Genomic DNA, 24,148 nt, shown 5'->3' with positions numbered 1-24,148 from the left:
AGTAATGAAAGTACAATGGCAGAGATGATAAAAACACCACAACATAAGACTTTCCTTCTAGTAGGGAATAAAACCCAAAGTTAGTAGCTTCCTTGTCAACATAGCCTGGTTCTCCCTCCTCCCCTGCCGCTGAATTGGCATGGTGAAGACATTATAAAATGTTGCATCAGGATCTTTACTCCAGAGAGACTTCAGTACTCTCAAAGGGCTTCTGGGATATATGCAGCTGGGTATATTGTGCCAGTTTTGTGTTCCTGACCAACTGTACCTGCTTGCCTGGCATCATAATTTCTTTTCCATCCTGTTTTGAGCTCTGGTTCTTCAACATTTTGCCAGTGCAAACTGCATTTCAACAGCTCTTAAGAAAAACAAAGTGTGTATGTTAAAGCTGCATGCCTTAATGTTCTTAACTGTTGGGGAGAGTTACATCCTAACCCCATCCCGGCATGTTTAACTTGGAAGACAGTCCCACTGAGTTGCATGGCACTTTTTCACAAGTTAGTGTGTGCACATTTTCAGGCTTTAGGTGTTTGTAAGCATGTTTACTCAGAAGTAAGTCCTGCTGAATTAAACGGGGTTTGATTGAATAACTGTGCTTGGAATTGCGCTCTAATAAGAATGAGATTTTGGTGGCAATTCTGGGCACAGGTACTTGTGAGTAAACCCTGCTCAACTTAGTGGGCTTTATTTCTGAGCAGACATGTATGTATGATCGCAGTGAATGTGTGACGGCAAATAGTTATGGTATCCAAGGGCAAGAAATTACTTTCTTGATGGAAGTGTTCGTGTATTTTTAAAGTCAAAAACGTAAAATCTCTTAATCTGTGCATATCTGAATATCTACTGGAAGTATTTTTTTGCATGACTAATTTAATAGCACGGGGGAATAAGTCTGTCAATGGTGATTAGCCATGATAGAGCCTTGGTATTCATAGACTGCATGTTGCCAGATACAGTACCAGTTATGGGGTGTGGGTGAACAAATGGGAAAAGCTGTTGTTGTCATGCCTGTTTGTGGGCTTCTTGGAGCTGTTACTGGCTACTTATAGAAATAGGATGCTGGACTAGATGGGTCTTTGGTCTAATCCAGCAGGGCCTTTCTGGGGTACTTTAAAAAATCACTGCTCATCACTTTAAAGTGAGCATATTAATTTTCTTCTCAAATGTTGGAGAACTGTAAGTGGGTGGATAGAGTTGTTGTTTTGAGTGCCTTGGATGTGCCCTCCCACTCTGGAGTCACAGAGGGCAGAAGAGCCTATCTGGAAGAACTCTGAACCATTGACCCTCTTTCACATCGTTTCCATTTATAGTGCAGGGTTTGGACTCTTGCGTGAGCATCCTATTGCTATCATATATACACACAATCAGGTCACTGGGAATAGATAACATTTGGCTTGGACTATTTCCCCATCATCCTAACTGTAGGTCATTGGGAGCACAGAGGGATTAGACTTTTTTGGCTCATCCTCCCATCTTCACTCTCTCTTATCTCAGGAGACTGGGGAAGAGGTGGTTGGGTTCCTGTGAACTATGTTACTGAATTAGTTATACCCTCTTCATTTCAGCCTTCAAGTAGAACCTGTAGGGGAGACGATCTTGGTCAACATGTGCTCAAAAGAGGACTAATCAGCTCTGCCATGCTTGGACCTAAAACAGAATTAACATTCTGGCCTAAATTAATAAGCCTAGTCAGCTAACGTGCGCCCCTCTTCTTCTGCACAGCTGAAAGGAGGAGTTTGGAATCTTTTGCTTTTGGTTAACCACTGTCTGTAATTTTGTCAGAACTAGCACAATGTGGTTAACATTAACTGTGGCTAGTTTAAAATAAGCCAACTTCAAATGGTGGTTTCCAAAGCTACAGGTTTAGAAGCCATGGTTTGAAGTTGGATTGTTTTAAACTAACCATAGCTAATGTTTACTACAGTTTGCCTATCTGGACAAACCGCAGTTAACTAAAAGCAAAACCTTCCCAACAACTCCTCCTGGCTATGTGGAAGAAGTAGGGTAGGGGCATGAACACAGGAGAAGGGAGGGGGAGCATTAGCTCATTATTTGTTAAATTTTATTTGTTTGTTTAATTTCTATCCCACCTTTCCTCCCGAAGGATCCCAGGGCAGCATTCCAACCAAAAAATCCGCTTCAGCCTAAATCAAATGCCAGCCCTCGACACAGTTCAACTCACATACAAAAGCCCTTCTATAGAAACCCAAATAAATGATACTAAATAATTAAATAATATCAGTGATGACAAAATGTTTTAAAAGCCTTGAGAGAACAAGGAAGTTTTTGCCTGTGGCTGAGAAATTGTTAATGTATGCACCAGGCAAGCCTTTCTAGGGTAGCGATTCTCAAACTTTTCCCCCTGTGGACCACTTGAAAATTGCTGAGGGTCTTGGCGGACCACTTAATGATTTGCTGCCTGTTGCAGCAATTGTAATTCCATAGAATTCAAATAGTAATACAATATAAGAAATAAAAAACAATTAAAATACAATTAAAAATCATTATGAATATTCAGAGTGATGGATGTACCATTTCCCACCTTCAAATACAAATGCACAGGCAGGCTGGAGACTACCTGAATGAGGCAGTTGTCCATGGACCACAGGGAGAGCATTCCACAGGTGGGAGTGGGGGACCCTGGTCCTTGTGTCCATTATTCTATAAATTGGGAGCTGTCTTGAGTACAGTTTCTGTAGAAATATGGGGTATAAGTTAGGTTGAAAGAAAGATGGGGTATAAATGTAATAAATAAATAAATAAATGCATTGATCTGTCATAGCATCTCATTTGGCTCTAAGGACCCTGTAATGTGAGCTGGCTTCCTGGCAAGGGAAGACGCCCTTGACTGCTACAAGGGACCAGAACATTCTGATCTCCCTCTGTGGAGGTTTTATATACAGGCCCAACTAGTTATTTATTCTTGGTGGGGTCGTGGGGGAGATCTTGTTCAAAGCTTTTCAGTAGCACTTTAGAGACATCTCTCATTAGCAGCTGAAATGCACGTAGCTGTTTAAATCCATTGAAGTCCTGGAGAAACTTTATCTCACACATATTAATTTATGAGTAGAGTAGTTTTAATAATTTTAGTGAATGTAGCACAGCACAGTGCTTAGTGCTAGGAGACCTGGGTTCATAATCTGTAATTGTTATCAGCAGCATAGTTTGCAATGCAGGTGAACAGATGGAAGGCCTGTAAAATGTGTAGCCCCCATGGAATTCTGTGAGCCAGAGCAACCAATCTGGGGCATGCCCCAAACTTGAGGGGGGGTGTCACATGAGGCAGGAATTGGGTTTAGTTCCCATCTTAACAATGTCCTTGAGTGCCTCATCCTCCCCACCCCAGCCACACCTATGACAAATGGTAAAGCTTTGCATTTGGGTACCATTGTGGTACAAGAACTTTCTCCCATCCCTGACTGGGTGGTCCAGCATCTAGCAACAGGGACCTCCTTGGCACGGTTTGTGTGTTGAGACATGTGTGTGTCTGCATGTGCAGGTTGCAGTATGCACAGAGTTGCATTTCTTCACACAGTGCATAATTAACTGGACTATTCTACCACAAGATGGCCACCAACTTGAATGGCTGTAAAAGGGTGTTAGACAAATTCATGGAGAATAAGGCTACCAGTGACTGTAGACTATCTCCCGTGTCAGGCCATATGCTTCTGTATAGCAGTTGCTGGGAGTTACAAGTGGGGAGACAATTGCTGTTGCCCTCAAGTCCTGCTTGTGGCCTTCCTATTCGAGCATCCTGTTGGTCACTGTGAGAACAGGATGCTGGGCTTGATGGGCCTTTGGTTTGATCTGGAAGACAGGCCTTTCTTATGTTCTTCCCCACCCCACGCCTTGGGGGGATTTCAGTAGTATGCCTATCCTCCTTCCCCTATACACACCTCACCTGTCAAAATGACATGCATTTTGCTGTTCATCATGCAAAAACCAGTTCTTAGTTTTCATCTATTTGTCATGCATGAAACTGAACTCGGAGCAAGGCTATAATGGCAAGGGTTGATTCTCTGAGACTCCCATCCAGTGTTGTGAGACAAAGAAAATTGGCTGCAATTCAGGAAACAATTTTGTAGGAGGCCAAACGTAATTCAGATACTTTGATTAGGAGTAGGTTTTGGATCTTGAATGTACTTAAGTGTAATAGTTTCCATCTTGTCAGGTCACGGGGTCCCTTTGGAGTTGATCACGTTGCAGAACCTTATCAGAGTTAACAAGAGGGTGTTCACTTGGCTGCAGTAGTTTTCTTTCCTCCTTGCTATTATAGGTTTTCTTAGCACATCAGGGTTGATGGGTTTAAAATGGATATGAACTCTGCTGCTGGCTTCAAGACAGAAGGGACTGAAAAGGTCAGGGCTGCAGGCGCTCTTTCCTATATTTCCTTAGTGCTAAATTTGCCCTCAGTTAAAAAGAGAAGAAGGAGCAAGGTGACAAAGACTCTTTGGAAAGTCTGCAGAAGGCAGGAAAAGTTGGACTTAAAATAATAAAATGCAGTTCTGATCCTGCCACCCAAAGCCGATGAAATTAGCCCTTTAAAACATGCCTGATATGGCATATCTTTGGATATTTGGGTGGTATACAAAAAGGCATGAGATAAAATCAATAATGTTGAAACAGTACAAGGAACAAAACCCTGAAACAGTAAAACAGCAGAGACAGCTAAGAACAAGCAGAACAAAACATGGCCCAGCTCAAGAGAAACAGTTTTAAGGCCAACTGGTTAAGGTTTCAATATTTAAAAAGTGTCTGGTTAACCCGTCCACTAATATTAACAAGGAGGTATGAGTGCTCAACTTTGGCTGTCTCCTCTCTGTAGGAAAACAGATAAACAGTGAATGATCACAGGCCACAAAAAGTTGCCTTGTATGCTTACCCTTCTGCCTGTGTTGTGCCCTGAATTAGCTGGAACTCTCTGCTGTCTGTCTTCAGCCTGTGTTCTTTGTCACCATGGGTCTCCTGGAAGAGTCCATGCTGTGATGATTTATCCTCCCCACGTTTTCTACTGTAGTCAGCTGGGAACCATTTACCACCTGTCTTGCATTAATACATAATGGCTGTGTTTGCATATCGTGTTAAACCATAGTTAATGTTCAACTATGTTTCAGTGTGAATAAGCAGTGTGCTGGTACACACAGTTCAAAAGTCCAGGCTTCACTTCTGCCATGCTGTGCCAGGAGCAACAAACCACAAGCCTTGGCTTGTGTTGTTGGAGCTTGGGCTCATGGTTTGTTTTCCCCAAATAAACAATGAGTGGTAAGCCAAGAACAAGCCAGGACTAGTTTGTTTGGAATGGGGGGGGAAAAAAAGCCAGGTTCACGTGACACAACAATTCAAGGCTTGTTGTCTGTTGCTCCCTGTGTGGATAGGGTTGCAGGAGAAGCAAAGAGGAGACTTCTGAGCAGTAAATACGAGCATGCTGCTCATTCACATTGAACCATAGTTAAACATGAACTATGGTTTAATGTGACATGCAAAGCAGGACAGTATAAAACAAAGTACGTTGAATCTTAATTACATGTTTTAAAATCACAGACAAAATATAACCAATCATCATAGCTTGAAGGGTAGAAATTGTGACTAGTGTATATTTTACTGCCTGGAGATAGTAATTTGGAAGAAATCAAGTTAAAAGTACAATTGTAGGTCTAGATAACTCAAGTGTTCCAAGTTTTGGATTAAGGTTAAAATTCACTCCCTAGTACATGAAAAAATGTAAAGTAAGTCAAGTGATCACAGGGCTAGGGTTAAACAAATTAATTAAACATTGCGTTGTCATCTTGAGGAAGATAATTACTTGTACCTCGGTTTCTGAATATGTGTAGTTAGATGTACATGCCTTATATAGATGTTATTTATATGTATTTTTCCTGTTCTTTGTACCCACCAGTACCCTGTTCAGCAGTAGCATCTTGAGGCGTGAGAATAATTCCATGAAGGAGATGTTGGTGCTTTGGAAGCAGCCACTTTCCCCGTTCTTCCTTACTGGTAAGAATCTTCATATATTTTAATCTAATTGTTTCTCTGACTACTTCAAACCATGATTACATATTATGGTGTGGAAGCACAGCACTAAACATAGTTTGTCAGTTCAGATGTCACAGCAAACCATGGTTAGAAAATAAAACAGGAAATGGAGAAAAGAAGCTTCTTGCAAGAGAGGGTGAGGAAGGCACCATGTTCAAGAGAGCTGGTTTTGATACCTGGAACGGGGCACGGCCCTGTAATATAATATTTGATATTTATGTAAAGATGATGGTGGCATGCTGCTTGCTGCTGCTATATTTGATGTTTAATTTCTCATTACCACCCTTGGGAAGTCCTTGTTTCGTTAGAATAAGATGAAAATTAAACCTGTTGGTCTTGTTCTTGCTGAATCAAACATGTGAAGGTACTCATCGTGTATATGCAGTCTGAGTGTTCGGGTGTTGATGTAGGCTTAGATAATGAATTTGTTGCAAATCGTGCCAGAATTGTTCATTATTTATTTAATCTGGTACCTGTGTGTGAGTGCAAGGGCTTTTAATCCGGTGGAAGTGACTGCTAATGGAAGAGGTGGCAAGATGGCTTTTGCTGATTTCCACCACCACCCTACTGCCTGCAGCCTCCAGCGTCCTCTGAAAATCTGCCCTAGATGGTTGGGAGACCCTCCAAAACAGGGTACATGATGGTGTGGAAGGTTGCAGTGGGAGGGGTGAATCATAAAAAATGGCCTCCCTTCCTCTTCCATTAGCGGATGCCTCTGTCGGAGCCAAAGCCTGAGTGGTAACACCAGCTGAATTCCACCTTTACTGTAGGTGCATGGATCAAGTTCTGATGAATGGCATAGTGAAGGAAAGTACATTGCAGAGATTTTCATACATAAATTTCTATACATAAAATATACATGTTTTGAAGGACAAAACTTCCACCTTTTCAAATGAACAGGTTTTTGTGGTTGGGTGCTGTTGTGCTAAAAATAAAATTTATTCATAAATAATATGCACATTTATTTCTGTATTGTAACTTATTTGATTGATTTTCTTCTCAATTGAATAAGAGACCTCATATGCAAAAACGGCGGGACACAGATTGCTCCTGTAGTTACACACAGATACAGTCTTTGTTCTGCCTCAGGTACAGAGGTGTCCAGCCCAAAGCAAGTCTGGCAGATTTGCCGATTCCTAAACAAATGGATTTGGGGAGGGAGTTCCACAGATGTAGCACCACCATGGAGAAAGCCCTGTTCCTGGTGGGGGCACCTGCAGAGCCAGACCGCCAAAAACAACCCCAATAATGTTCAGGCAGAGTCTCTTTCTCTCTCCTGTGTGTGTGTGTGTGTGTGTGTGTGTGTGAGAGAGAGAGAGAGAGAGAGAGAGGAAGTGCTGCATTAGTTGTGCAAAAGCATTGGCTCCCTGAGCCCTTGAAACCATTTACAAAAATTGTATTAAAGTCTTCAAATCAAGGAAGATTTCCCCAAGGCAGCTAATACTTGGCCTCTTCCATATGCTCTCTAGTTGTGTCAGTGTCTGGGGCCCCAGAAGAGAAGAGACAGCCCAGAATAATATGATGGATGTTAGTTCGCTTTCAGTGCAAAAGGGACGGTGGCTTTGTGATTGGCATAGGACTGGCCAGTCGGTGCTGTGCAAATTCAGTATCAGTTGCAAGTTGGGAAAACTGGTTTCCGATCTAGAAAGAAGATGGCACATGAGTCTAAATTGCAATGAGTGTGCTTTCACAGTGGGCTCACTGCTGAACCTATTTTTACATTGTTGTAACCTGCCTTGGGACTTCATGGTGAAGAGTAGGTCAGAAATCAAATAAATAAAAATAATATGCCTGTGTGCCTATTGAGAAGTATGCACCAACAATTCCAGGGAGACTGATACTTAATGCATCCTCCTGTCCAGCAGGTGGCAGCAGGGAAGTGAAAGATGGTTCTTCTTGTGCCATAATAAGAAATGTGGAATGGCAATATCTATGCTTGCATAGAGACAGAGAAAGATTAGAGTGACATGAGGTTTCTTCTCCCCCCCCCTTGCAAGTTTTCTTCTTTCGTTTGGATCTCCAATTCATCCTGTTAGAGGAGTAGAAGCACAATTGCAAGATGTTCCTGCATTCACTTGGGCTGAGGCTTTATGTTGTGAGGTGGGGGAGGGAGGAGAATTTGAGAGAGCAATTTAACGAGATTGATCTTTGCTGCAACCTGCAGCGTGTATTCTGTAAATCATGGCTCTGTGGCGATTTGAGGAAGTTTAGATACATGGACACTGTTAATTAAATTTGTTTACTTGCAATAGCTGTATATTCCAGCATACAGGTTATCCTGCTGTCTCTCTGCATCTTGGTAAAGTGTGTACCTCATAGCATTGCACTGGGGAGCTCTACCTGTGGCATATTTCACCAGTAAGGAACCAGAAGTAGCAGCCCTTAAAGTCTTCGTTAGAGAGCTGTAACCTGGGCCCCATTCAGATTTGTGGTAGTTACACAAGAGCAGACTCCCCCAGTCTATTGCCCTCCAGATGTTTTGTACTGGGTGTAGGGAGTTGTCGTCCAAAACATCTGGATGGCACCAGGTTGGTGAAGGTTGTACTGCTGGATGGTTGTAATCCTCTCTTCCCAATCTGCAGCATGAGGATAAAAACTGTGGACTACATTGCTGGGTTGTTGTAAGCTATGGTCAGCTTCAGCCCTTCCCCACAAATCTTGCCTGCAATATAACTATAGAGTTCATTTAAAATTGCAGCACAGTAATCTCTCCCCCCTTTCCCCCTACATAAGAACTCCAAAGTTTGAAAGAGCGGGAGTTCTTCTCTTTGATTTTACATGGATGTGGGGAAGACCGAGGACAGGACAGGACATTCTGCTACCAAATCACACAGCTTTCACTTTGAACCTTTTAACTAAAATAAAATAGAATAGAATAAAATAAAATAAAATTGATGTCATGATACGCCAGAAGGTCCATCTGCAGACAAAGGGGTTATTGTCAGTCCTGTATTTCTTTATCTCTATAGCTGTTTTCTGTCCTTTTGACATTACAGTTTCTAGGCTGCTGCAATGTTGGAAAATAGCCACTTGCCATTGTAGCAAAGAAACAAATCTTGCACAGTAATAAAATTTCAGAAATCATTACAAAGAAACAAACATTTAAAATATGATGTCAGAAAGGTCAGAAGCACGTCTGAAAGTTGTCTGTCCATTGAATTTTGTCAGCTGTTACTCTGCACAGATTTGTATGGACGTGCAAAGTAGCCCTGCATTAGATCTGCAGTCCCCAATGTGGTTTCCATAGGAACCTCAACACCCCCAAGAACGATGAATGAATCTGTCAATTTTGGTTTCTCTCAGTTTCTAATTTTATCATTCTTAAGTTTGCATCTCCCCATTTCTGTATCAGTGTGTGATTTACAAAAATAATTTTAAAAAGCATAAATATTTGCAGAGAGAGGGAGGAGTGGCTTGCCTAAGGCACCGAGTGAATTTATGGCAAAGACAAGATTTGAACTAGGGATGTCTTTTTTTCCTAGCTCTGTCTTGTGGACTCTATGCTACATCATACAATACTGTATTTAAAAGCAACTTAATTCAACAGAGCAAAACCATGAAAAACCCAAATGCCAGTCTGTTCCTGTGTACCTTGAATGAAGGCCTTGAGTGGGCCTGTTGGGGAAGGGTAGTTGCCTGAATAATGGGAACACTACCCAGGGGCTTCTCTATTTTTTCTCAGACTAGATTGGATGCATAATATAGGTCTGATTGCGGTGAAACTGTTTCTAAATCCTTTGGCATCCCTGATTGTTTGGCTTCAGTGTGGGTTCTGTTCCAAAGTGCTCTGTGTTTGAGAACAGAAGCTGTGAACTGGGAATCAACTTGTCTAGGAAGTGACCATTAATGTTTGAATCAGCAGCAAGCCAGTTGTAACAATGCCGATACGTCTCTCGGGGCAGACATGGAGATGCCAGGTTCCCTATGCAGCCTCTGCCTCCTTTCTTTGCCTTGTCACTTGTTGCCTGCTTGATTTCCTAAAACGTGCTATCTCCTTTTGTTGCAGGTCAGCGAAAGCTGCACACTGCACCAGTAAGGAGTGTATTGCGCTTACGTCCGCTGCACCTTTTGGTGGCTACAGGCGGAGGTTATGCGGGGTACAGACAATATGAGAAGAATAAGGAGAAGCAGCTTGGAAAATTGGGTGAAGAGGTACCCCCCAAAATTGCAAATGATTGGGAGGTAAGTTGTTGAAGTTTTTATGCCATGTTCTTTAACTTCACACCTTCCCTTATAAAACTGCATCAGCTAGCCAAATGTAAAATGAAACAAATGATGTGGTGAAGTGGCTAAAGGGTCATGTTTTGGGTGTGAGAAACCCAGGTTGAAATCCCTGCTCAGCTCTGAAGCTGGCTGGGTGGCTCCGGGCAAGTCACAGAAATGACAGCCCAGGGTGGCTGGGAGGCTTAAGAACTCCTCTGAGTTGCTTGGAAGAAGGGCAGAACACCAACATACATGCATAAGTATTGGGCCATTGGACCCACCTTTCACATTTTATCTTGCTCCCTGGGGATGTCATGACTAGTGGCATGTTGACACGTTACCTGTAGTAATAGCCCTAATAGTGATGATAGTAATAATGGGGGAACGGCTGTACTGCTCTGTGGTAGAGCACCTACTCTGAATGCAGAAGGCCCCAGCTTCAATCTCCCACAACTCCAGGTAGGTTGAGAAAGACACCAGTATGAAACCCCGGGGAGCCACTTCTGGTCAATGTGAACGAGGGCTTTTCCTGGATCAGAGAAGGAGACGGTGTCTAAAGTAGTAGGGACCTACCATGGGTGATGAGTGCAAAAAAGGGATTCTTTGTGTGGGCCTCTAACCTTGATGATGGATGCTAATGTGTTTGCTGGTGACTGCAGTGCTTCCAGTATGGAGCTTTCCTTCATTCCTGCTCTAAGGTGGCCAGCTAAATGGGTGCACTTTGCATGGCTTGATTGCATTAGGAACTAGGCAGGGATTGTCTGGAGTTCTCATGTCTCTGTGCACAACCAGCAAAAGTCACTTGTGCTGCAGGTGCTTACGGATGACCTTGTCCTAGTTCCTCAAGCCTCGGCGTAGTTTGCCTTCCCAGACCCAACAGAGATGGCTAGAATCAAGCTGCTGCGGCACGCTTAAAATGGTGGAGAGGCTGAGCCACTCAGTAACGTACCACCCTAATTACTGTTGCTAATTATTCCACAGTTGTTTTAATTGGGAATCCCCATTTATGTGGTAATTGGTTTTCACTCAGTCTGTTTTTTAAGAAAACACACCTCTCTTCAGTCCTTAAGGTGGTTGGAGATAAATGGGAAAAAACTGACAATCAAACTGTTGTTGATTTGGGCCTGTTCCATAGAAACATCCATCGCCGGGTCTTTTGATGTCCCCTTCTGAATATGTCACATGGCCCTCCTTCCTCTCCTAAACCCCTTAGTATAGATACAGGATGCTGAATTGATTTTCATAATCTTTTATTTGTTCTGTTGTTTTTATTGTTTTTAAATTTTCTTGAATTCTGAGCTGCTTTCCAAGGTTGAAGAGCGGGACAGAAATATATGAAAAATAAACATTTGTGTCTGATCCAATGCAGTCTCATTAAAAGTTGTAAGACTGGAAAGGACACTAAAAGAGGGCTAGCCCCAAGCAGGTTATCACTCCTTACAGTTCAGTTGGAAGTACTGCTTTTGCATGTATCGAGGCATGGAAACACGGCCCCTTCTTTGACCAGTGGCCATAGCATGTGGCTCTTGGCATGCGCCCCAGCTGAGTCTTGAGTTTGTTTTGCTTTATAGTACTGATTTTGTGGTTTTATTATTTATATTGTTTATATTTGATGGCTTTATTATTGGTACTGATGCTGGAGGTGTTTGATTGCTATCTTAATTGTGTTCTTGATTTGTAATGATACGATTTATTTATTTTTACTAAACTGCTTTGAGATCTCTTGGTCTGGAGGGAAAGTGGAATTCCGGGCCTTCCTGTACTTCCTCCACCAAGTTGGAGGGGACAGGCAGGCCCTCACCAGCACTTGGCAAATGAGCATCAGGCAGTTCTGCATGCTGACACCACCACCATTTTCAGAGAATGTTGTTTGGCTGGTCTTAAAAGTGGAATGTTTCTTCTTTGCCTGCAGTGAATTGCAGGGGCAGAGCACTCACCTAGGCTTCATGCCCTAAAAGGGTTTCCTCTCACGTCATCACTCCTCAGAGAGAGCTCCCTTTATATTAGAAACAAAGCTTGGAGGTAGAACTGTCTTGCAGCAAGCAAGGCAGAGCAGCTCACAGACCTTTTCATTCACTCATGCATGCATGCATTTGCACAGACCGAGAACAAAGGAGAGATGTGGAGCCAGAGGTTGCTGGCACGTGGCTCTTCATTGGGGGGTCTGTCCTTTACCACTAACTCATCACACAGTCACATTTAACGGGCTGTTTAACACCCCAGCCATTCTTGGTCTGCGTGTTTTCAGCCAGGTCTCTGCGGATGCTGGTGGAAGGTCTGAGCTGTGGCTCTGTTCCCGCTGGTCTGGTATCACCTCTGACTTGAGTATCCTGTAGTAGACTCCTTGGGCAGAACAACTGGTTCTGTTGGTACTGAGGGATGTTTCTCTTGTCCTCTGTATGGGTTGTATGTTAGGCCTATTCAGAGTAGACCTGTTGAAATTAAAGGACATGACTAAATAAGGTCCATTGATTTCAATGGGTCTACTCTGAATAGAATTTAGTTGGATACAATTCTTGTTGATTCCACGGTATAAGGATGTAGCTCATCCCTTCTGCTTTAACAACTGCTAGTACCCAATCTGTACTCTTTTACATCCACCGTTCTCCTACTCTTGCAGGGGTGTCAAAAATGCAGGGCATAATGCTCCTTTTGCCAGTGTCTTCCTGCCGAGAAATCAGTAACTCAGGGTGAGATCAAGTGCTAAGAGCTTGCAGTGCAGTGTCTACTGACAAGTCTACAGCTTAGCTGGCAGTTCTCTTTCTCTCATGCTTGGGAGGCACCCCAGGAAAGAGACACCAGAGGATGCAAGCAGTCTGCTTTCTGAGCCTGTCAGGATGCAATTAATTGATGTGTGCAGAGGGAGAATTCCATGCGTACTATGAGAAATGGCATGATTCAAGGTTCCTGTGAACCCAAAGTACCACCCACAGAATAGGCTGCTTGTTGCTTCTCTGTGTGATTCACTGTTTGACCCTGGCCTCATTCCTGTTGACCTCCACGGAAGGTCTGGTAATCCTTCTGTGACTGGATCATTCCATCACTGCGATGCACAGGCACTGCAGAAAGGTCCAGCCTTGGAGGAGGCATCCTGTTGTTTCTCTGCCTGTGTCACAGTTCTGTGCCTTGCCTCCTCCCAATCAGAACGCACACCTGGATTGGTGATTTGTGAGGAAACCTCTGAGGGCAGGTAATGCTTATTCCCACATACTAGAGCTTCAGTTTGTGAAGTGCAAGCGTGCCTCCAATTTAATTCAGAAAAATGTGTCTCATCTATCAGAAATTTGGTAACCATTAGCCCATAGTGAAATTCGAGAGGTCTGGGAAGTTTTTGGGGTTGCCTATCAAAGCAGCCGCTTCCACCCACCTATTGAGAATGCCTTGGTTTTAGCATGATTAACAGTGAAATCCTTTGAGAGTTACTTCAGGGACTCCAAACAGAAAAGCAGCTCTCTAAGTAAGGTAGATACAATTTAGCCCAATTACTTTGCCATTTGTAGAATCCTTATGCACCAATGGATGTTCCCAGTTTGAAACATGGGCTGACAAATTAAAAGTAGATTGGGAGCAGGGGAATCTGTCTTGCTGCAAACAGTTTGTTAACAACAATAAGAGCTTCAAAAACATATAATAGCTTGATTGTTCCTTTCATGAGAAGCTGGAGTCTATTTTTGCTGACTTGTGAGTTTGAAAGTTTTTTCCCTGTGTTTATGTATTCGTATTCGCATTCTTGGTCACAAACTGCTGAGACCTTCCCCTTTCTTCATGGGTCATAGTAATGAATAAAATGATGAGGAAAGGACTAATCACAGAGTTGGTACTCAGTTATGTAGCTGCCTGTTACCAGGACAGGAATGGATTCCTGGTGTGTGCGTGTGCCTGTGTGTGTAATAGCCCATAGTTTCAAGTTTCCAGTCCACGGAACTGGCCCTTTTGCATAGGTGGGAAGAGTCTGTCCTTTTAAATTTTAAATTGCATGTCTGCCTGCTGCAAAGGGGCAAGTGGGTATGCAGACTGGGAGTGCATGGAAGAGGCAAATTTCTCAGAGCAACACTCTCAGTTATAGCAGGAAGAAGGCAAAGACTGCCGTGGTACTGGTTCTTGATGTCAGTTTCATCAAATAAAAATATGTTGTGTACCTTCAGCTCATCCAGTTAGTGGAGCCTCCATTGCTGGTCTGGATCAAAACTGGTTTGTGAACCCCTGAACTTGCATTTATGGAAAAATACTTGATTCTCCCAGGTGTCAGCATTAAGTGGTTAGGCACCAGCCTTGCTTTACGGCTGTGAAGGAGAGTGTGCACCCTTCCAGATGTTGTTGGGCTACAATTACATTAGTCTCTGACCATTGGCCAAGCTGCCTGGGATCTCACTGTGAGCACACAAGGTGAGATTCACTTGCTTAATTCATTTATTGAATTAGATGCATGCAGCTGTCTCTGGTTGGGTAGAACTGTTGCCATGTATGGCCAGGAGGCAGAATCCGAAGAGCATTTCCTGAGTGGGGCCACTAGCTGTGTGTCCGAAGGGGTTAGACGTCCTTTGGGAGAAGGAGGAGGAGGAGAAGCCTTTTGTCCAAAAACAGCTCAGCCTTCTTGCCACACTGATTTACATAAGGAAGCCTTGACCAAAGAACATGCTTGTGTACACTTGGTGAGACGAAAGCAGCTTTTTGCCTTGAGCTGTCTCTTAGTTTTTCATTTGGTGTGTGAAAAGCTCTTCTCCCCCCTCTTTTTATAAAACAATGAAGAGCAGCTTCTCCATTCTTGTGGGCAACTTTGTGCCATTGCATTTCCAAATGGCTCTCTATGCAAGGAACAAACTGGAGGGATTCTGCATAAGATTGCTGTACCCCCACCCCAATTTTGGTTAGCTGCCTTGAGTACCATTTGGTGGAAAGGAAGAATACAAATGGAACAACGTCAGCAAAATTACACTCCCTATTATTCAGTTAATTAAGAGGATTTCTATCCCCCTTCTTCAGACAACTGCCTTTCAGAGTGGCTAATTGTTAAAAACAAGAAAAATCTAAACGACAGATTTATATAAAGAAACAAGAGGATAAACTTAGTCAGATAAAATATTGCATAAAAGCAAAAGATCAATAATGCATGAGCAAATAAGGAGTGAAATACCGGACAAGCTTCCTTGCATAAGTGCACCTCTGTCACTTGGCTCTCCTGGGGGCAGAGCATGAGACTTCCCTCAGGCACTGAACATCGTAGGCCCTGAGAGGGGGGTGATGTGCTGTGCTTCTTGTTCCCCCTTCCCCCTGTTGTATTTTCATTTAAATGTAAACTGCCAATAAGACTGTGCTGTTTGGGCTTAGAGTAGCTGACGGTTCATAGTGACATCTGACACTGAACACGCGGCGGGCGGCCTGGCATGTCAGCGTAGCTTAACCCTCCACAGCTCTGGAGAGGACACTTTGTTTTACAGGCTGTATCCTGGCACCTGACACAACTGTCTGCGAAAGGCCAAGTTCCCAGCAACTTCGCCTCCATTGGCTTTATTGGCTGAGGGGAGTGGCGTGTGTGACGAGCAATCCGTTCTGATGCCCTGTCCCTCTCTACTCAGAGGGCACAGAGTGCAGTCGTGGGCTCGCTTGTAGGGCGATACCTTCTGCCGTTGGAGATGCTGATTCAGAAAATGACCAGTGGGAAAGCCCAGAGGGTGACCCCTTTCCTGAGCTTGAGCCTGCTGGCTGTACAGAATGAGATGCAACATGCCTCAGCCTAGTTGCCTCAGCAGTATAATTAAAATGAGTGACAACATGGGGGCAGGTAACAATACTGGCTTTCCTTACAGGGTTGTTGTAAAGGTCACAGCTAGAGAATCAATGTCAAGTGCTTTGAATGCTTGAAAATGCTGTGACAGATGTTACAAGCATTGCTTCCTCATAACTGAAAAATCTCTTTGCAGCCTACATAGAAATAAAGTAGAATATAAAAATACCATAAAACAGTACTATAGATAGATGCAGTGATGTGAGGCAGAAAACATTTCAAAAATGATTTTTTCCAGTGTTTTATTTTTCAGTGGAAACATATCCTTTTATAAGTAACATTGAATGGATGTCAATTGCAAATACATATTATGCAAGCTTGACAGTTTCAAAGTTTTTGGGCTTGTTTACTCAATACACCTTAAGTATACACAGATCACTCTCCAAGGCTGAGGCAGCCAACACGGTGCCTCCGGATGTTGTTGGACTCCAGCTCCCAGCAGCCCCAGCACCGAGCATGGCCAGTGGCTCAGGGATGATGGGAATGGTTACAATAATAATAATAATAATAAAATTTTATTTGTGAGTCGCCTATCTGGCCGACTGAATACAATATAAAACCCAAAATACAATAATTAAAATTAAACAACATTAAACTAAACAACATTAAAAACTGACCCACCCCCGTATCTGTTGTATCTGGCAACATCTGGAGGGCACCATGTTGGCTGCCCCTGTTTTAGGGCAAACAAACTTTTTTCCAGCAAAGACTGAACATTTCTTGATGGAAATTTGAGTTTTCCAGTTCAAACTTTTCTGGAAAACCCACATGGCCAGATAGATGCCATTGCCTGTAACGCCAGATCTGACAGTTTTAAGACATTTTGGAAGAGGTGATTAGTTCATTGAGATTATCATTTTCATGGCAATTTAAGATGACAGTATAAATTTGACTATTGTTTGCCTGGATCATCTAAGGTTTTGGAATATAACTTGTACTTCAGCTATTTCAGCTGATGCAGTGTTAGCTAAAGAATTTTATTTATCATAATATTGTTTGTTAAACCCTTATAACAGCTACGTGCTATCTGTATAGAATTATTTGATGATAGCTACCTTGAGTGGGAGAAAAGCTAGAGATAAATATGTAAATAAGGAAATTATTGTTCAGGAAACTACATAGTTTGAAATGAAAAAAAACCCCACCTCCTTTCAAATTCTGGCTGCAGTTATTTATTCCACATGAGCCACGTGGCTTTGACTCTGTACCTTCTGAGTCATTTTTGAGCAAATAATTATTTAGCAGGTAGAGAGAGAAGAAGAATCCCAAAGGTTTAAAATCCATGGTCAGTCCCCCAGAGAAATTAAGGTGTGTGAACCTTCTTGGGGAGAATCTTTATTTATTTATTTATCTGTTTGTTTAGCTTTTGGCTTATACATCAAAGGCCCTGCTCTGTTCAACTGGTGATACTGCTTGGCATAGTGAAGGAATTTGGAGCAGGCGCCTGGGCAGGGATGGTTTCGAGTGGAACGACTAGGTGTTTTATTGGCAGACATATACTATTCCCAATACCATGTTTGCTGAATCCCTCTGTGGGGAGAGGGGGAGCACTTGCAAGGGAATTGCAAGAGAATTGTTGCTGGGAGGGAGTGCACTCGCGAAAAGTAGCAGGGTTCCTCCTGGATTGAAAGCCTGGCTGGGAAAGTCATTATTTGAAATGCAACCTCTCTGATACTCCCTGCAAATTGTGTGGACCAATTGGCCTGACTCTGCATAAGGCAGGCTCCTATTTGGAAAAGGCTGTAACTCAGCGGTGGTTAAGGGTATTTGCTTTGCTTGCAGAAAAGCCTGGGGTCCATCCCTGGCATCTTGTGGCAGGGCTGGGAATGTCCCCAACTGAAACACTGGAGAGCCACTGCCAGTCAGTGTAGACAATACTGAGCTACATGGACCACTGGTCTGACTCGGTATAAAGTCAGCTTCCTCGTTTCCTCCTTAAATGGACAGGTTGCAAAGAGCAACGGGCGTGGAACACAGTGGGATAGATATTACTACAAAATATAGATGAGGGGAGAATATTTAGTTATGTCAAGTTTGTCACAGTTTGGCTCATTTTAACTTGATTGATTTTATTTAATTTCATTTAACAAGATTTATATACCCAATGAAGCAAACCTCTAAGTAGTTTATCTGTTTATAATAAAATGTTCTGTTCTGCTTCTATCTGCAAGGCAGAAGATACAAGGCAGCTTATGACAAACCAAAATAAAAAGCTGTAACAATAAAATACATTCAGTGACTGTGAAAGAGCAGTATACAAAGTTGCTGTACAGATGTAGCAGAATTCCCTTCCTGTGAGTGGTGCCGCCACTGTTGCCCTCCCTTCCGGCTTCTTCTAGTTATGGGGCAGAGACTTGCACCATCTGTCCGTCCTTGAAGGGCTTTCTGTGCTGGTTTGGAGAAGAAGCGTGTATTTGGTATCTGGCATCAGTTCATACAACAGCAAGAGCTCTTTTCTGTGGCTGGTTGATAACTTTAACCTGTAAACCGTGAGCTGCTGGTTTAAATAGGTTTGCTGGAAATGCATTAGAGATAGCCTGATGGTAAGATCTGGGAAGTGATGGTGGGGTGGGCACATTGTTCCCTTTGTCCGGAAGCTGGAGAATTATTGCACCAGTCGCCTGAGCTTGGAAGCAGTGAAAGAGGAACTTTGTGCACAGAAGGAGGGGCTTGTGTCTCCCCCCCCCACTTCCTACAGTGGTTTATAAAAGGGGCCGGAGTAACGGCTGTAGCTGGAGTTGTGCCTGTTTCTGTATCTCTGTGCAGGCACTGAAGAATCAGTGACATCCACATCAGGCGGACGCAAAGTTTGAGAGACGCCGTTGCCGTCCCAGCCGACAGAGCCAACCCTTTGCCCTTGCGAGAGTGCTTGGGGGCCCTCTGGAGATCGGGTAGCTAAATATATCAGCATGATCTAGACCCTTTTGGTTTCTACTGTTTTTCCTCAGTACAGAGTTTTGTTGTGTGAATAAAAATTTAATTTAGATGGAGGTAGTTTTGAGGGTTCCCTTTTTTAATGGGGCTTCTTTTGTAGTGGGGTTGTAGCCCTGAAAAACATCCTCTAGTGTGTTTTTCCCCCTGAGTTCCAAATATATTTCTTAGTTCAGGATCACTGATGATGCCGTTCAGAAATATGTCCCAAAGCATGATGCTCTTTAAACTGTTGCTTACAAAAAGTTCATTGGTTTCTGAGCCAGTTCAGTGCTTTTGCCGTTGCTACTCTTTCAAGCTTAGAGGGCTTTCTTTCTGAAGAGCCACAGCCGAAAATATTTTGGGAAGTTTGTGAGAGAAGTAATGACACCTCAGCTGCTTCCCAGCCCCCCTGCTGGTGTCCTGCATATGCTGGGGCAGAGCTGGGATGCAGCAACTGGTGCTTAGTCGGCAGCGTGTGATCATCATGAGAAGTATTGCCCCTCCTTCCTCACTCTCTCCGTTAAGTCTTCCTCACTTGCCACCTCCTCCTCCTCTTAAAGAAGCACGCAGCTCATTCTGGGGTTTGTGGGAAAGGAAGCTCTGTGTTTTCACAACAGAGGTGGGACATCCTTAAGAGTTCTCATCCTGAAGGGGCAATTGGTGCTTTGTTAAGGGAGAGTTCTGGGCTGAGACTCTGTTCTGGGGCTGCACTCTCACAAGAGGATGAGGAAAGGGTATTTAGTAAATTGTGACCAAACAGATTTCATGCTGAGGCAGATCTTAATTTCTCTCTCACTTGTCTAAATGTGAGACGTTACTTTCTGTGGGCTTTTGAGAAAGAAATGAGGATTACAGTCCAGAATTCTGCAGTTATACCCCAGTGACACTTTACATCTAGCCTGGAAAAGTTTTAACCAATTACCTGCATTTGACCGAGGCTACTGTAGCTTTGATCCAGTTTGTCTGCCATGCTGTATTGGCCTTATACGCCGGCCTCGTGTTGGCAGGTGATGCTCTGTGGCAGCCATCCCTAACCTGGTGCCCTCCAGATGTTAATTTGTTTTAAATGTTTAAATTGTGTTTTAAATTGTTTTTAAAATATGTGTTTTAAATTTGTATATTTGTTTTTAATGTTTTTAGTTACTGTAAACCGCCCAGAGAGCTTCGGCTATGGGACGGTATATGAATACAGTCAATCAATCAATCAATCAATAAACAACATCCCCCATCAGCTGTCGCCAGCAGGGCCATAGGATTCCAGGGCTGATAGGAGCACCGCTGTGCCGTCTGGGGCTGGAGGGCACCAGGCTGGGGAAGGTTGCTCTGTTCATTAGAGGCTGAGACAGGGCTTACATTTCCTGGCAGTCTGCATGCAAAGATGTGAGTTTCGGGAAGCTTTTTATTCCCTTGAGCACACTTATTAATTTACTTTCTTCTTAAACATTGATTAGACATAATGTAAACTGCTGTCTACAATACTACACAGAGATGAGTGTATCTAGAACGAAACACGCACACTCTGCTGTTACAATAACATTAATGTGTGTTATAATCACATCTGTTTAATGTGATGTTAATAAATAGGAGGGTGGCTTTTCCGGAGTGAAGGGGGTGCTGATGAAATAAGTGAAAGTGATCCTTGTTGTTTCCCAGTGTGATTTCGATGGTTTTCATATGGAAACAAACTCCTTTCAGAGTGTTGTAACAGAGATAGAAACATCATAATACCTGCAGAGCTTGGAGGAGCATTTCATTGCATTGGCTGTGGCAATGCTGGAGAGGAAGCTGCCTTATAACCAGTTCAGCTTTTTTGTCCACCCAGCTCAGTGCACTGATTGGCAACTGCTATCCAGGGGTTCCATCAGCCCCAGCCAGCACAGCCATATGATGCTGGGGCTGATGGGACTTGTAGTCCAAAACACCTAGAGGGCACCAAGTCACTAAAGGCAGCTCAAGAGAGCTGGTGAAGGGAGGGGGAAGGTATGTGCATACAGATACTATTGTGATTTGTTTCAGAGAGCAGGCCTTTGTATCACTGTTTTAAAAATATGAAGACTTAATTCTTGGTTAATGGACTGGGTCTTAATTAATGGCTTAGGACAGGAGGTAAAGCAGAGGGAGCCCTTAGGAGATGCAGGTACTTGTGTAACTCGCATCCACTTCAACGAGGCTTGTGCAAGAGGAATTAGTGCCATTAGTTTTGTCCAGCGACGACAATCTTTGAATGTGATGCTGATGATTTGTTGTTGTTATGTGCCTTCAAGTCGATCACGACTTATGGCAACCCTATGAATCAGTGACCTCCAAAAGCATCTTAATGTGGAAATAAGCTTCACTGAAATCGTGGACTGTGTTCAGGTATACATGTTGGATGACTTTATGAAATAGGGAATATTTGTGGCCATTACTAAAACAAGAAGGGTTGCTTCCAGACGGACTTCCTCTCCAAAGCAAGCCAATACTTCTGCATTCCTGGCAGTGTTGGGAGACCAGTAACAAAGTCAACAGTTTTCTTACCAAATATTGTTTCTTGACTAAACAACTCTACATTGCTTTGCTGTTACTTTGAGAGTGAAGTCCAATCGAAGGCAGGTTTCTTCTGGTCTCTGCCTCTGGCCCTCTAAATGGACACTGTTGTTCTCTTACTGCCCAGGTCCAGTCAACAGGACTCTAACATTACCTTGGTAGTCCAGGGCCTTGAGGTGTTTGGGCAATGAGAGGAAGAACCATTTGCACTGGAGAATATTCATAAATCTGTGGCTCTTGGATGCGTTAAAAACCATCTGCTTAAGTTTTTGTCTTCTCTGCCTATTAAGGCAGAGAGGAATTACTTCCGTAGCCGCCACTGGTTCCTAGCTGTCCCTGGGAAGTGAGAGCTGGCCTTCCCCAGGCTCAGCGACGGCCATTCCTGTTGTCTGGGGTGGGAAATGGCTCCCTCTCTCTTTGCGTGCCGCTGTGCCTTGGCTGGGCAAGGTGGGAAGGAGAAGAGGTTTCTCTGGCAACATGAGTGCTGCATGCAGACCTACAGCTCAGCGGCCCAGAACGGAGGGAGCTGGCGATACTGCACTGCAGAGTCAAAGCTGGGATTGCCTCCCCCCCCCCCCCGTTCTCTTCTCTCCTCTTTCCTCCCTCCCCTCCTCCCTGCCTGCTCGCTTGCATTCAGCCTGGCTCCTGGGAAAGATCTGAGGGGCTGCACATCTGAAAATAGTGCATCAGTACCCAGTGGCTGCAGATTCTTTGTTGGCGGAGCCTCGCTCCAGTGGCAACTCCTGGCTGAAGCTGTGCCTCACAGAGCAGGGCTTGTGTGGGGGGAAGGCTGGGCTTGTCTCTGCAGGAGGATGTCTAACGGCTGCGACACAACAACCCTTGTCTGTTTGCAATAGCTGAGCCCGTCCTAAGAGGGCAAGAGAGGCAGGGGCAGATCGGAGGAGGCAAGACCGCCAGAGCTGTGACATCATCGCATCTTTCCTCTTTTGCCGAAGTGAGTGAGGGGGAAGAGAGAGAGAGAGAGGACAGACAATGTGTCAGTCAAGCGCCCTGCAGGGACCAGAGCTACACTCAGGGAAATGGTGAGATGCTGCAAAGCTTTATCTAATCCTCCTCCTTCTTGTGGCAACCTCCGCAAAGTTAAAATTCATGTCCGGAGGCTGCGCTCAGGGAATGGTGGCAGCGGCAGCTGTGCTGGGGAGCATCACCCGCAGCTGGAAAATCCAGGCCCAGGTGGGGGCACCCCAAATAGGAGAGCCCGTTTCAGGTACTGTCTAGCATATGTTTTGCTTTGTAAGAAGGTGCTGGAAGGAGGGAGGCAGGGAGGCAGGAAGAGTGGCAGCTGCCTGCAAAGCCTTTGTCTGGCTCACTGTACTCCCAGGCTCTCTTGCTATGCACTTGATTGGCACGGGAAAGGAGTGTTGCATTGTAGCCAGGATCCCTCCCTCCCCTCTCAGGCCTTTTTGAGGAGTGGTGCAAGAGAGGAATGTAGCGGGGGGGGGCAAGAATCCTTAGGAAACAAGGCCATGAGGCGGCAAGCAAGGATGCTTTTTACAGTTAGCTGCAGCTCTGCAGGGATTGGCCCGCGATTGTCTGCAGTGAAAGGGGGGAGATGGAGAAAGAAGAAGGCAAGAGAGGCGTCCTCTCCTCTGAGCTCTTGGAAATGCCCCCTGTGGCAGCATCCAGGAGGCCCCATGAATAGATCCCCCTTCCCCTTGAGGAATGGCAAACTTTGCCTTACTGCCCCCCTTGGCCCTGCTGAAACATGGCTGCTCCGTGTGTGTGTGTGTGTGTGTGTGTGTGTGTGTGATTGCTCGAGTCTTTAGGAAGCTCTTCAGTACCCCAAAGCACTCATGTCTCCCCTGGCTTTGACTCTTGGTCCAGATCCTGGCCAGAATGCATTAATGTGAGCATCCCGAAGGTTCCCTTGCCCCTTCTTCCTCGGAAGGCAGGAATGGGTCCTCGTACAGGTGGCCTTTGCATATAGGCACAGCCCTACATGGGCCACATGTGGGGAAGGAAGCAGGCCTACTCAGTAAGTGATCGCTTTTAGGCTGAGAGGGGATTGAAATGTGTGTGTCCGCAGCCAAGTGGAAATTTGTATGGGTGTGGTTCCAAAATGGGGAAAGAAAAGTAGGGAGGAGAACTACCTATCGAGAAAGGATAATCAAAACAGAAACCGGATGATGGTGGTGGTGATTTTGTCTTAGTGGCATTTTTTTGTTTTTGACCGGTGTGAGGTTCATCTGGCCTCAGTCCCACAGCAAGATGCATAGAGCTCTTGAAGAACTCTGGAGTGGCGTGATCCTGGAGCGCTAAGCAGCAGGTGGTGTTCTGCTTTAGGTGAGATCTTTCAGTCCCTCTGGATTCTAAGGGTGGATTGGAATCCAGCATTTTCCTGGTTTAAGGCAGTGCTGCTGTTGTGGTAGGATCCCAGCCCCGGCACATTGCAGGACATGCTGACTGTCTGGTTGCCCCAGGACTAGCAGCTTCTGCTGTAGCTCCTCACCAGGACATGCCTGGGGAGGTTTCCACAGGGCCTCAAAGCAGGCACACTCCTGCACCGGGGTCCTTTCCCCCCATAGGAGTAGTTAGGGAAGGATGACCTGCAAGGCCCACAGAAATACCGGTTCTTAATGAGGGCCATGTTGGACTCATCCTGCAGCAGTGTGTGTGGAAATGTAGCCTTCCCTTATCAGGATGTCAATGCCCTCTGCTGTCCTCCAT

At 44.4% G+C, this 24,148-nt stretch overlaps 2 protein-coding genes across 14 annotated transcripts in view; one reads left to right on the top strand and one right to left on the bottom strand.

Moving 5' to 3' along the window:
* Nucleotides 1-5,053, bottom strand: part of LOC133373245 (melanotransferrin-like) — a 47,732-nt gene extending 42,679 nt beyond the window's left edge. For 3 of the 9 annotated variants that reach the window (XR_009759632.1, XM_061602734.1, XM_061602732.1), the window contains exon 1: nt 2,579-2,644. Coding sequence is in view for 6 of the 9 variants with exons in the window: in XM_061602734.1 (XP_061458718.1) it covers nt 2,579-2,617 (39 nt within the window). In the remaining 3 variants the exon portion in view is untranslated. Of the gene's footprint in view, nt 1-268; nt 359-2,542; nt 2,694-4,882 lie in introns of those variants that run through there. The other 6 variants (XM_061602733.1, XM_061602735.1, XM_061602736.1 and 3 more) reach the window with 6 other exon arrangements.
* PISD (phosphatidylserine decarboxylase) overlaps nt 1-24,148 on the top strand; it is a 39,534-nt gene that overhangs the window by 3,331 nt on the left and 12,055 nt on the right. Inside the window, exons 1-3 of one of the 5 annotated variants that reach the window (XM_061602758.1) lie at nt 18,386-18,564; nt 18,788-18,912; nt 22,318-22,503. In XM_061602758.1, coding sequence (XP_061458742.1) covers nt 22,454-22,503 — 50 coding nt within the window. In that variant the 5' untranslated portion in view covers nt 18,386-18,564; nt 18,788-18,912; nt 22,318-22,453. Of the gene's footprint in view, nt 1-5,896; nt 5,995-10,039; nt 10,216-18,385; nt 18,565-18,726; nt 18,913-22,317; nt 22,689-24,148 lie in introns of those variants that run through there. The other 4 variants (XM_061602760.1, XM_061602759.1, XM_061602756.1 and 1 more) reach the window with 4 other exon arrangements.

Source organism: Rhineura floridana, chromosome 19, assembly GCF_030035675.1.
Source record: "Rhineura floridana isolate rRhiFlo1 chromosome 19, rRhiFlo1.hap2, whole genome shotgun sequence".
Lineage (NCBI taxonomy): Eukaryota > Metazoa > Chordata > Lepidosauria > Squamata > Rhineuridae > Rhineura > Rhineura floridana.
This window is presented reverse-complemented; position numbering and strand designations above follow the sequence as displayed.